This window comes from Stegostoma tigrinum, chromosome 4, assembly GCF_030684315.1.
Source record: "Stegostoma tigrinum isolate sSteTig4 chromosome 4, sSteTig4.hap1, whole genome shotgun sequence".
Lineage (NCBI taxonomy): Eukaryota > Metazoa > Chordata > Chondrichthyes > Orectolobiformes > Stegostomatidae > Stegostoma > Stegostoma tigrinum.
In genome coordinates, this window is record NC_081357.1 from 80,305,003 (window position 1) to 80,317,985 (window position 12,983).

At 38.6% G+C, this 12,983-nt stretch overlaps 1 protein-coding gene across 4 annotated transcripts in view; it reads left to right on the forward strand.

Annotated features, from left to right (window-relative positions):
- The window catches only part of cad (carbamoyl-phosphate synthetase 2, aspartate transcarbamylase, and dihydroorotase), a 137,574-nt gene that overhangs the window by 82,560 nt on the left and 42,031 nt on the right, over window positions 1–12,983 (forward strand). For all 4 annotated transcript variants that reach the window (XM_059645463.1, XM_059645464.1, XM_059645465.1 and 1 more), the window contains 9 exons: window positions 4,850–5,074; window positions 5,267–5,449; window positions 6,199–6,417; window positions 7,516–7,683; window positions 8,919–9,101; window positions 10,001–10,105; window positions 10,668–10,913; window positions 11,014–11,095; window positions 11,244–11,410. In XM_059645463.1, coding sequence (XP_059501446.1) covers window positions 4,850–5,074; window positions 5,267–5,449; window positions 6,199–6,417; window positions 7,516–7,683; window positions 8,919–9,101; window positions 10,001–10,105; window positions 10,668–10,913; window positions 11,014–11,095; window positions 11,244–11,410 — 1,578 coding nt within the window. The remainder of the gene's footprint in view (window positions 1–4,849; window positions 5,075–5,266; window positions 5,450–6,198; window positions 6,418–7,515; window positions 7,684–8,918; window positions 9,102–10,000; window positions 10,106–10,667; window positions 10,914–11,013; window positions 11,096–11,243; window positions 11,411–12,983) is intronic.

A 12,983-nucleotide genomic window follows, 5' to 3' on the forward strand; every position in this document is an offset into this window, starting at 1 on the left:
ACATCCATTTTGCCTTCTCTCTTTCAAACTGCAGACTGAACTCTACCATATTATGATCGCTGTCTCCTAAGTGTTCCCTTACTTTGAGGTCTTTTATAAAGTCTGGCTCATTACATAGCACTAAGTCCAGGATAGCCTGCTCCCTTATGGGCTCCATCACAAGCTGTTCCAAAAAGCCATCCTGTAAACATTCCATGAATTCCCTTTCTTTGGATCCACTGGCAACATTATTCACCCAGTCCACCTGCATATTGAAGTCCCCCATGATCACTATGACCTTGCCTTTCTGACATGCCCTATCTATTTCCTGGTGCATCTTGCGCCCCTGGTCCTGATCACTGTTAGGAGGTCTGTACATAACTCCCATTATGGTTTTTTTTGCCTTTGTGGTTCCTCAACTCCACCCACACGGACTCCACATCCTCTGACCCTATGTCATTCAGTGCTGTACATTTAATTTCATTCTTAACTAACAAGGCAACCCCGCCCCCTCTGCCCACCTCCCTGTCTTTTTCGATAAGTTGTAAATCCTTGGATGTTTAACTGCCAGCCCTGAACTCCCTGCAACCATGTCTCTGTGATGCCTACCACTTCATAATCATTCAAGAGGATTTCTGCTGTTAATTCATCTACTTTGTTACGAATACTACAAGCATTTAGGTAAAGTGCCTTAATGCTAACTTTCTTATCATTATTAGAGATATTGAAAATCCTAAGATGTCTTAAGCTACCCTTCCTTTCTGGTGTATTCCTAGTCTGCCTCGAGCTTAAACCCACATGTGTCTTGGAGCATCCCTCCCAGACCTATCCCCCTATAACCCACACACCCCTGAACACTACGGGCAATTTAGCATGGCCAATCCACCTAGCCTGCACATCTTTGGACTGTTGGAGGAAACCCACGCAGACACAGAATGTGCACACTCCTCACAGACAGTTACCTGAGGCTGGAATCGAAGCCGTGTCCCTGGTGCTGTGAGGCTGCAGTGCTCACCACTGATCCGCCTTGCTGCCCAGAATGTATTATTGGACTTGGAGCTTGGAAATGAGATTGTCCTTGGGAATCAAGTGTCAGTTGGAAACATTTAGGGCACAGCAATCGTTTATATTACGAGGTTCAGAATTATGGTGAGAATGACATGCAGTAATCCACAGTGAAAAACACCAGTTGGTAGACCTGAAGGCTTCAGTAGAGGAAGAACAGATCTGGGTAAGATTGTCTGGGACAAGAGATTGGTAGGAAAAATAGTAACTGCATAATAGACTATCTTTAAAGAAGAGATGGTTTAGGTATAGTCTGTCAAATGAGAAAGGTGGAACCAACACATCCAGACCTTCCTGAATGATGAAGGAGATGGAATTTAAGATAAAGAAGAAAAAGTATGCTTAAAGCACAATGCCAATTTTATTTACTTATAATCGAGGGATATCAAGTGTTCAGAGAGGAGGTGAAAAAGCAAAACAAAGTAAAGGAACAAAGATAACCAACAGGAAAATTGTCCCAGAGTTTTCTCTGACCATATAAATTATAAAAGGGTCATATAAAGCAAAGTCGGTTTGATTAGGCACCGAAAAGGGATTTACCCTGGATGCAGGGGCATGGCTGAAGTGTTAAATGAATACTTTGCATCCGTCTTTGCCAAAGAGAGAAATTCTATGCAGGGGAGAGAACTCAGTCTCTAGAAGGGTTCAAATTTGATAGGGCTGTGTTGGATAGACTGTTGCTATTAAATTGACAAGACACTGGCACCTGATGGATTTTGCAGGAAGTGTGTGTGGAAATTACAGGGGTACTGGCCATAATCTTTCAGCCTTCCTTAGTCTCAAGGATTTACTATAACACTGCAGAGTTGCAAACATGACAGTCTTGTTCAAGGATAAGCTTAACAATTACAGACCAGTCATTTTAACTTAAGTGGTGGACAAACTTATAGAAACAACTGTTCAGGATAAAATTAGTTTCGTGGAAAAAGATAGGTTGATTTGGAAAAATAAGCATGGATTTTCAAAGGGGGATCCTGTTATATCGTCATATATGGCATGGAAATAGAGCCTCCGGTCCATCTCATCCAGGCCAACCAGGTATCCTAAACTGAACTAATCCTATTTACCTGTGTTTGATTCATACTCCTCGGAGCCTTTGCCACTCTTGTACTGGCCCAAATGTCTTTTAAATGTACCTGCCTCTACTACTTCCTCTGGCAGCTTATTCCATACATGTACTGCCCTCTTTGAGTCAATTTTTCCCTCTTACCTTAAACCTCTGTTTGGACTCCCCAACCCTTAGAAAAACACCTTAGCCATTCTCTCTATCCGTACCCCTCATGATTCTCTAAAACTCTAAGGTCACCCCTCAGTCTCTGACACTCCAGAGGAAAAAGTTCCAACCAATCCAGATTCTTCTTATAACTCAAATTCTCCAGCCTGGCAACATCCTTGTAAATATTTTCTGTACCATTTTAATTTATTGACACCCTTCCTAATAGCAATTGTACATAGTATTCTAAAGGTGGCCTCACTGATGTCTTGTCCAGCCACAATATGACGTCCCAACTCCTTTCCTCAATGCTCTGACCAATGAAGGCAAGCATGCCAAGCGCTGCCTTCACCATCCTGTCTACCTGTGACTCCATTTTCAAGGAACTATGAACCTGCTTCCCCTAAGTCTCTCTGTTCAACAACAGTCCCCAGGGCGCTACCATTAATTGTGTAAGCACTGCCCTGGTTTGCTTTAGCAAAGTCAAACGCATTGCAATTGTATAAATTAAATTCCATCTGCTACTTCTTGGCCTGTTGGTCCTTCTGATCAACATCTTGCTGTACTGTTGGATAACCTCCTTCATAACCCACTGTATCACCAATTTTGGTGTCATCTGCAGACTTACTAACTATACTTCCTATATTCTTATTCATATAAATGATGAGCAATGGTCGGCCAACCATTTCACATGAGTTTTTTGTGAAGAAGTAACAGAATGGCTTGAAAAAGGGATGTTTTGATGCAGTGTACATGGTCTTTCAGAAGATATTTGATGCAAAGCCACACAACAAATGTAAGGAAAGTTTTAGGCCATGGAATAAAAGACTCAGTAGCAATGTGGATGCAAAATGGCCTGAGTGATGGGAAACAGATAGTAATGATCAATGGGGATAGTAGGAACTGATGATGCTGGAGAATCTGAGATAACAAGGTGGAAAGCTGGATGAACGCAGCAAACCAGGCAGCATTAGAGGAGCAGGAAAGCTGACATTTTGGGTCTGGACTCTTCTTCTTCAGAAATGATCAACAGATATTTTTCAGGCTGGAAATTTTGTGGAGGAGTTCCCCAGGAGTTTACATTGGAAACCTTGCTTTCCCTTGTATATTAACGATTTTGATTTTAGTATGCCTAAGGCAATTTCAGAGTTTACCAAGGATGCACATCCTGGGAAAAAATTGACAGGAGGACTGTGTAGAATTCCAGAATGACATTAACAAGTTGGTGGAGTGTGTGGATATGTGGCAGATAAGTTTCATTGTAGACAAGTGAGAGGTGAAGCATTTTGGTAGGAAGAACAATGATACACAATACAAAATAAGGGGTACGATTCTAAGGGCCAGTGTAGGGACAGAGGGACTTGAGTGTACATGTACACAGATCATTGATAGTGGCTGGACAGGTAGAGAGACCAGTAAGTAAAGCATATACTTTTTTTTTCCCCTCTGCTTTATCAATAGGGGCATAGAGTACAAATGAAGGAGGTGATGTTGAACTTGTATAAGACACTGGTTAGACCTCAGCTGGATCAATCATGAAGCAGATCTTGCACTAAACCTTTTTCTCTTTGATTTCCTGTAGTTGTAGCTTTCCAATTGTTTTGGACTTTTATTTTTGCTTTGAATCTGTGTTGCCAATTTGACTGTTTTCCCAAAGAATGTTGAGGGAGGTCACCCAGATTTCTTTTTTGTCAACTGCAACCCCCCCACACCCCCCCCCCCCCAACTGCCTCCCACCCCACATAGACAGGATTGTACTCTGAGTTCTGAGGAAGGGTCACTGGACCCAGTTAACTCTGATTTTATTTTTCTTCTTTACCGATGCTGCCAGACTTGCTGAGCATTTCCAGCAATTTCTGCTTTTGTTCCTCATTTACAGCGTCTGCAGTTCTCTCAGTTTTCACCAGATTCCTTTCCCGCAATCTTAGGATTGACTGATACAGTCTCATATGATTTTGCGTATACCTTGAAATCAAATTGAACCCAGATGTGAATTTGTTGCTCCCTAACCTTTTTGGTCACTTGCCATTTATTAGCCATCTGACTAAGGTGGGTTTTCAGCCTTCCGAGGAAGTCGGTATGTGTCTGACACTTAGGATATGATGAGTTGTAAGGCTGATGTAAAATACTGGAAAACCTTAAATTATCCTGCCATCAGTTAAAAATGTGCTATATCCAGTCAGGCTGTGATTATTAACAGCTGTAGGTGCATGTGCAATTGTTTGTGTAGCTGTGAATGAGTTAAAAATGATATCAGATCTTTAATCTTGCATATCTGGCTAGCTATCGTGTCAAGCAGCTGCAATGCGAAACTGATTTTTTAAAAAATCAATGGTACATGCTCTGTATCTAATTTTAAGTGGAGCAGGAGACTTGCAAGTGTTATCTTGCAACATGCGGCTGTTGTACTGGATTTCCTCCCGTCAGGTACTTCGCCCTTTATTTGATTTTGGTAATAGACTGATCAGCGAAGTTAGAGAGGAAAAGAGAACATTTGGGAAATGTTAATTTTGTGATCATAGATAAAAGTGCACTTCAGACTGAAAGAGCATTGAAAACATCTTTGACATTACCTTTTTATTGTCTTTTCAGGTTGTGATGGATATTTATGAACTTGAAAACCCAGAGGGAATAATCTTGTCTATGGGGGGACAGTTGCCAAACAACATTGCCATGGATCTGCATCGTCAGCAGTGTCGAATCCTGGGCACATCACCAGAATCCATTGACACAGCTGAAAATCGCTTCAAGTTCTCCCGAATGTTGGATACTATTGGTATTAGCCAGCCACTCTGGAAGGAACTGTCTGACACAGAGGTAAGTGCGCCTGTGCTTGCGTACCATTTTTTGTAAGCGGTTAAACTGTCAAATGTTTGCAGATCTTTTGCTGTAAAATACTTCTTATTTTTAAACTATTTCATCCTTAAGTAAGGAACGCTTTATTGCTGCATTGGAAGATTTGGAGTGTCATCTTGGTCTAAGTTACTCAATGGTTGTTTCCATTTACAGTCCTCCAAACAGTTTTGCGCAAAAGTTGGTTATCCATGCCTCATTCGCCCATCGTACGTGCTGAGTGGGGTTGCTATGAATGTGGCTTATTCGGACAGTGACTTGGAGAAGTTCCTCAGCAGTGCCGTGGCAGTTTCAAAGGAGCACCCAGTAGTCATATCCAAATTCATTCAAGAGGCAAAGGTAAACAAAGTTGATTTTCTCATTGTTGTAAACTTCTTTGCAGTGCTGTTTTTCACTACTTCAGAAGGACTGTTGTTACTTCTATGATTTGCAAGTCCTGATTCATTATTTTATGTTTAAGTGAAGGTTGAAGTTCCTACCTACACCTTTTCTTTTCCTGTTTCTGTCAGTAATCTATCATGGTCTTCAATGGGTTAAGTTTATTTGCCTGTACCCATTCCTGCGAAAGGTATTTGCAGAGAGTAACCTTTCAATTTTAGTTAATGCACCACAGATGAAATTGTGGAAATCTTGATTCATCGAGAATGCATGGAGATTATAATTCAAATTGTTTGACTCCTGAAGTACGACTTAAAGTACCTTTTCTCTTTCTATGCAGCTTTGTGGACCAAATGTCCAAGCTGACCATGTTAGGTTTTAAGGTTGTTGATCAAAATTCTCACTTCATCTTACATTTCCAAACAGATACTTGGTTTTAAAAAATTAGGAGGTAATGGCAATAGTAAAATGATTCCACATGTTTGGAACCAGTAAGAAACCTTGCAATTGCTTTACTGTGTCATGCTAAAACTGGTATAATGAAATGCTGCCTCCTTTCTTGCCTAATTAAGTCTATCTTTAGCATATTCTGTGGAATTGTATATATTTTAACAATCTTTGGCTTAATAGTATTTTAAATTGCATTGGACAGCTTATGTGTTCTCTTGATTCTTTTTTAATTAAGTAAGTTGTGCATTTATGTCACACAGGAGATTGACGTGGATGCAGTTGCCTGTGATGGAGTTGTGATAGCAGTAGCTATATCAGAGCATGTAGAAAACGCAGGGGTTCACTCTGGAGATGCTACATTGGTAACTCCACCTCAAGACTTAAATCTTAAAACAACAGAAAGAATCAAAGCTATAGTGCATGCAATTGGACAAGAATTACAAGCCACTGGACCGTTCAACCTTCAACTTATTGCAAAGGTTAAATTTTTGAGCAATTGTGAATTGTTCCATGTTTGATTTAGATTCTGTGTGAAGGTGGAAGTAGAACAAAGCCTACTTATTTCCTCCATTCGGCTTGGTCCCTGCAACTAAAGAGCTAATTTTTTTTTCATTTTGCTATCAGAAAAATTTAGGCTGCAGGTTTTGGGAATTTTTCTTTATGGAAATTCATATTATTAGAATACAAAATATCAAAAATCACCAAACTAACTGTTAACGTCAGATTATGATTTTATTTTTACGTGAAACCTGTTATTTTTAAAATAAATTGGATGGAATTTGCTATTGGAAATAATTGCAGATCACAAATGCCCATGATCCATATGTTATTCTTTGTATAGAAATGTGTTGTTTCTTTGCCCTTCTTCTGTTGCAGAATCCAACTGAACCTTGAATAATTTCAAGGCTTTTACTGCCTGTTACCTAACCCTAAACATCATAAGCAGCTGTTACTTATTGTTTGAAGCAGTGCTTCCTAGCTTGAATTCTGAACTACCTTTAGCAGTTGATATCTGTATTGTTGTCTCGCAGTCATGTTTAACTTGAAATTGTGCTTTAGGTTTAGCTTGCTTCATTCTACTTTATATCTTTATAAGTTGTCTGCATATCTATGCATGTTTTGAGTGTGGTAAAAATTTAACAGTAGATGAATATTAAATAAGCTGTCTAATTTGATGTCTGTAATACATCTTGCCTGATTTTACCTTTCTATTGTCAACCAAATTGAAAATTGTATGAGATGTTTAACTCATTCTTTTGTCTACTATTTAACATTTTCACTAATAGAGTTTCACTGCTGTAGATTAGTCCTTCAACACAAGGGAATCAGTCATGTTCCTCCTTCTGCATAATCTTTAGAACTTGGATATTTCATGGTTTTGATGAGCTAAATTAAAGACAACATTCAAGTGACTACCAAAATATTATAGTTTGTGTAAGTCAGCTCAGGTGCAACAGATTTGACAGCATAGCCCAACATAATGTTAAAATCTTTCTTGCATTTGAAATATATCAAGAAACTGTTGGAGAGATCAGAGCACTGAAATGGCTATTTTAATTCTGTTTTCTTTTCTATAGGATGACCAACTCAAAGTGATAGAATGCAATGTGAGAGTTTCACGTTCTTTTCCATTTGTATCGAAAACACTTGGTGTTGACATGATAGCCCTAGCTACGCAAGTAATTATGGGTGAAGAAGTTGAGCCCGTGGGGCTAATGACTGGTACAGGAGTTGTAGGTGTAAAGGTGAAGCGATCTTAAATATAATTGCCTACATAAATATATATTCATACCGCACTAAATAGTAACTTTGTTTCTGTCCCCACAGGTCCTGCCATAGCTGAGTTTCTCGGGCATTTGCTGTGTTTGATTTAAATATAATTGAATTGTAGAAGAATAGTGTTGTTTCGGCGTCTGTTCTTTTTCATCTTTCATTTCCTTTCTCAAAATAAATGAAAAATTACAAGTACGTGTTACTACGGGGGAAGTTTAAAGCTGATCAGAAAGCTGTTTTTTGTACCTTCATCAAATTATTCAGAATATTACTGCTGTGCCCGGAAATAACTAAATTTTACAGTGGTTTGGCTTGAATTGTAAATGTACATTGCATATTCCTTTATTCATTCATGGGCTGAGGGAATTGCTGGCCAGGCAGCATTTATTGTCCATCGCTTACTGCCCAGAGGGCAATTAAGTGTCAACCATAAAACTGTGGGTCTGGAGTCCTATGTAGGCCAGACCAGGTAAGGATGGCGGTTTCCTTCCCTAAAGGACACTAGTGAATCAGATGTTTTTTTTTCTGACAATCAGCAATGGATTTATGGTTATTGTTATATTCTAAATTCCAGATATTTTTTGAATTCAGATTCCACCATCTGCCATAGCGGGATTTGAGCATGGGTCCCCATACATTATCTGGCTTTCTGGATTAACGGTCCAGCGATAATACCACTAGGCCGTTGCCTCCCCTTGAAGTCAAATTTGAATTCCTAACCCCATTTATTCCTTATTGATGGGTTGGGCTTGGCTCAACCAATGTCATAAAGAAAGTTTTTAATAAATTTCAGAGTAAAGTGGATATTCAACTGAACATAAGCAAAATACTGTGTATTTTGGAAATATGATGAAATTTAATAAAAACAGAAAATGCTTGAAATTATTCGCAGATCTGGCAACAATGCTGAGTGAATGCGTTAATGTTTCAAGCCACTTTACATTTGAAAGACTGTTAACTTGAAAGATTCAAGCTTCACTGATAGCTGACCTGCTCGGTATTTCCAGCAGTTTCAACTTTTATTTAAAGTGGATTTTTTGTTGTGATAAATAAAATATTATGAAATATTAAAGTACCTTTTCATAAACACGTCATGTAGGTATCACAGATGTAGTATTGCAAAAGTAAAAGTAATTCAGAAGGAGTGGAAAATAATTTCAATGATTTGTCAAACTTGCTGATTCATTGTGTGTAACTTCATTTTTAGGTGCCTCAGTTTTCATTTTCTCGCCTAGCTGGGGCAGATGTGGTCCTGGGAGTAGAGATGACGAGTACTGGAGAGGTGGCCTGCTTTGGAGAAAACCGTTACGAGGCTTACCTCAAGGCCATGTTGAGCACTGGCTTTAAAATACCTAAAAAGAACATACTGCTTTCAATTGGCAGCTACAAGGTAAACCCAATATACTGATCAACTTACAAAAGGTTTTGTTTTACAGAAATCATATAAATTGTTACTGTAGGGGTTAAGGTATATTAGTGCAGTGTTTGCCATGTTTTGAAAACCATATGAATGCTTTTTGCATTGGGAATTGTAACTCACTCTAGGAAGAGGCAGTGGGCAGAGGTCCCAGAAAATTCCAGTGTTCCTAGATGATCTAATTTTTGTACATTTGAGTCATTGCATTGTGATGATGAACGTAGCAGTATTGCAGAAATAAAAATAACTCAAAAGTTTAAAAATAGATGCCAACATTATGCTGATTGGTAGTACTGCATTTCCTGAGTTAAAGTTCATAGGTTTTGACTCTACTCCAAGGGCCTGACTATATAGTATGGGTTTATATCTCATTGCAGAACTGAAGGAGTGCTGCATTGTTTGGTACCCTGTCTTTCAGGTTTAGTGTCAGTGAGTCTGTACATACTGTATCTCTCCAAAGAAGAGCCATATTGTTTTCCTAATGTCCTTGTAATCTTGATTATTAGCCATCACCACCATAGTCAACTATCTGCTCATATTTGTTTTTGGTGTTTTCATTTGTGGTATCTTACTGCAACATTGCAACTGTGGCTGCACTTCAAAAGGATTTCATTGGCAATGAAACAGTATGTTGTGATTACCATGCAAATGCAAACTAAATTCATTTGAAGAATAGCTTCATATTGCAATAATCCTTTCTTTCTGATCTTTCCTTTTTTAAATTTAAACTTTTTAGTTGTACCTATTTTGATTATATTTTGAATATTCAAATTTAATATTCTCACTGGCTATTGTGTTCTCAACATTATTACAATTTCTTGTCCGTAATTAAACTCTGAACTTCATACTACAACATTTTCTTCCACTTTCAGAACAAGAGTGAGCTGCTGTCCACAGTACAATCTTTGGAGCAACTTGGTTATAACCTATATGCAAGTTTGGGTACAGCAGATTTTTACACTGAACATGGCATTGAGGTAAGGACATTGTATATATGTCTGAACTTTTGATTGAACCATTGGGATAAAAACTGGAATGGCTTTAATTAAAAAAGCGTGATGGTGAGATCAGAAAAAAAATTTAAAGCATAATGGTTTGATGTAAAAATATGATGTGGGGTGAGTTGAAAATGTTGCACAGGTTAGTATAGTAAATCAGTTCTACTTAATATTGTTCCCCTATTTGAAGCCGATGAGAGGACATTGTACACAAAATGCTGCAAAATGTGCCTTTGTTGCAAACTAGTTTAAAATGTTGGTTTCAATGTAGTTTAGTTTAACTATGGCATGATGCAGTTTTGTTTATGTACAATTGCATTAAAAAAATTTATGCCTAAAGTGGGACCATGTCAGTATTGGATCTTTTTCACTTTATCACCTACTGCCTTTTAAAACAAAAATAACCAAGCCAGATGTAACATGGTCAGTTGCAAAGCTTCCTTTGCTTGATCTAAACAAATGTTTTGGGTGCAATCTCAGCAGATTACTGGTTAATTTCTCAGTAATTTTCGGTTTTAGCTTCTGGTTCCTTTCTTTGCAGATCAAGGCAGTAGACTGGCCATTTGAAGATTCTGACAACGATGGTCCTTTGAAAGAGAGGCACAGAAGCATTGTGGACTATCTAGAAGAAAATCATTTTGACTTGGTTATAAATCTCTCCATGAGGAACTCTGGAGGACGACGCCTTTCTTCATTTGTTACTAAGGGTTACCGTACTAGGCGATTGGCTGTAGACAACTCTGTTCCATTAATTATTGATATCAAGTGCACCAAACTCTTTGTTGAGGCACGTTTCCTGAAATTTGTCATCTTGAAGTACTGCTGTTTTGATACAAATTTTAACTTCACTGATCAATCTATTTAATCTGATAATTTGTCTTCTCCAGGCGTTACGGCTGATAGGCGGCGCCCCGCCAGTGAAGACCCATATTGATTCAATGACTTCTCACAAATTGATTCGCTTACCAGGTAGTGAACTAGTAATCTTGCTGTTTTTAGCTTTTGTCAGTATTCAAATTCCGATTGACACATCTAAATGGCATATGTGAAAATATTCCTTCATTGTATTTAATTACGATGAATAAAACTTTCGTGCCTGTATGTTTCTCACCTTCAGGTCTGATTGACGTCCATGTACATCTTCGTGAACCTGGTGGAACCCATAAGGAAGATTTTGCTTCAGGCACTGCAGCAGCTTTGGCAGGAGGAATTACCATGGTGTGTGCTATGCCAAACACAAATCCAGCAATCACAGACCATGCAACCTTTGCCCTTGTACAGAAGGTAATTTTAATTTTAATTTCAACTTCTCAAAAGTGGGAAGCTCACACCAAGTATTTTTGAAATCTAGCCAGCATTACTGATGTTGAAAATTGCTGCACTTTGTGCATTTTTGTTTGTAGATGTTGTAATGCATAATCATCAAATTATTTGCAAAACTAATTTGTGTTTTAGTACAGGCAAATTGAACAGTTGACTGGGCAGTTTCATTCTAACACTAAAAGAGCAAGTAAATCTTCTGTTTTGTTGTTTTAGGAGGAATTGAAGTGAAATAAATGGTTCTGGCTTTGCGATGAAATGTTTCACTTTAACATTGTTAAAAATTAAGTGCACATTTTGCTTTTTGTCACTGAAGGCAGAGTGATAAACATCTACACAAGCTTTACTGGGGTCTTTGACAACGTTCTGCATGGTAGACTGTTAGTGAAGTTGGATCATATGAAATTCAGGAATAGCTTGCCAATTGGATACAAAATTGGCTTGACAGTGGGCAACAGAGGGTGGTAGCATAGAGTTGTTTTCCAAACTGGAGGCCTGACCAGTGGTGTGCTGCTAGAATCATTGCTGGGCCCATTTGTTTGTCATTTATCTCAACCGATTTGGACAAAAATATAGAAAGCTCGGTTAGGAGGCTTGTAGATGACTATTGTGGACAATGAAGTAGGTTATCAGAGATTACAAAGGGGTCTTGATCATTTGCGTCAATGGGCTGAGGAGTAGCAGAAGTGTTTACTTTGGATAAATGAGGTGCTTGATTTTGTTACGATGAACAAGGGCAGAATTTACACAGTTAATGGTAGGAGTTTAGGGAGCATTGTAGGACAGTGACATAGGGGTTTCAGGTATGTTGTTTACTTGTGAAGCAACTCGATGAATTGTGTTAAAGAAGGCATTTGGAATGCTTGCCTTCATTGCTCAGACGTTTTGAGTATAATAGTTGGGTCATTATGTTGAGGTTGTATAGGACGTTGGTGAGACCAATTTTGGAGTACTGTGTACAGTTCTGCTTGCTCTGTCATAGGATATTATTAAATTAGAGAGGGTGGAAAAAAAAGATGTACAAGAATGTTGCCAAGAATATTGAGCTGTAAGGAGAGGCTGGATAAGCTGGGACTTCTTTCACTGGGATGTAAGAGGTTGAGGGTGACCTTATGGAAATTTATAAAATTGTGAGGGGCAGAGATATGGTGAGTAGCCATGGTGTTTTCCCTAGGGTTGGAGAGTCCAAAACTGGAGGGCATAATTTTAAGATGAGAGAAGAAAGATTTAAAAGGGTCCTGACGGGCAACTTTTTCACATAAGGTGGTTTGTATCTGGAATGAACTGCCAGAAGAAGTGTAGAGGCAAGTACAATTACAACATTTTAGAAGACATTCGGACAAGTATATACATAGGAAGGGTTCAGAGGGATATGAGCCAAACACAGGGTAAGGGGACTAGTTTAGTTTGGGAAAACTTGTTTGGCATAGATGAGTTGGATCAAATGGTTGGGTTTCTGTGCTGTATAACTCTGACTTCGTCACAATTTTTTTTGTTATAACAAGCTGATGTTCTGGCAAATTGTTTTTATCCTCCT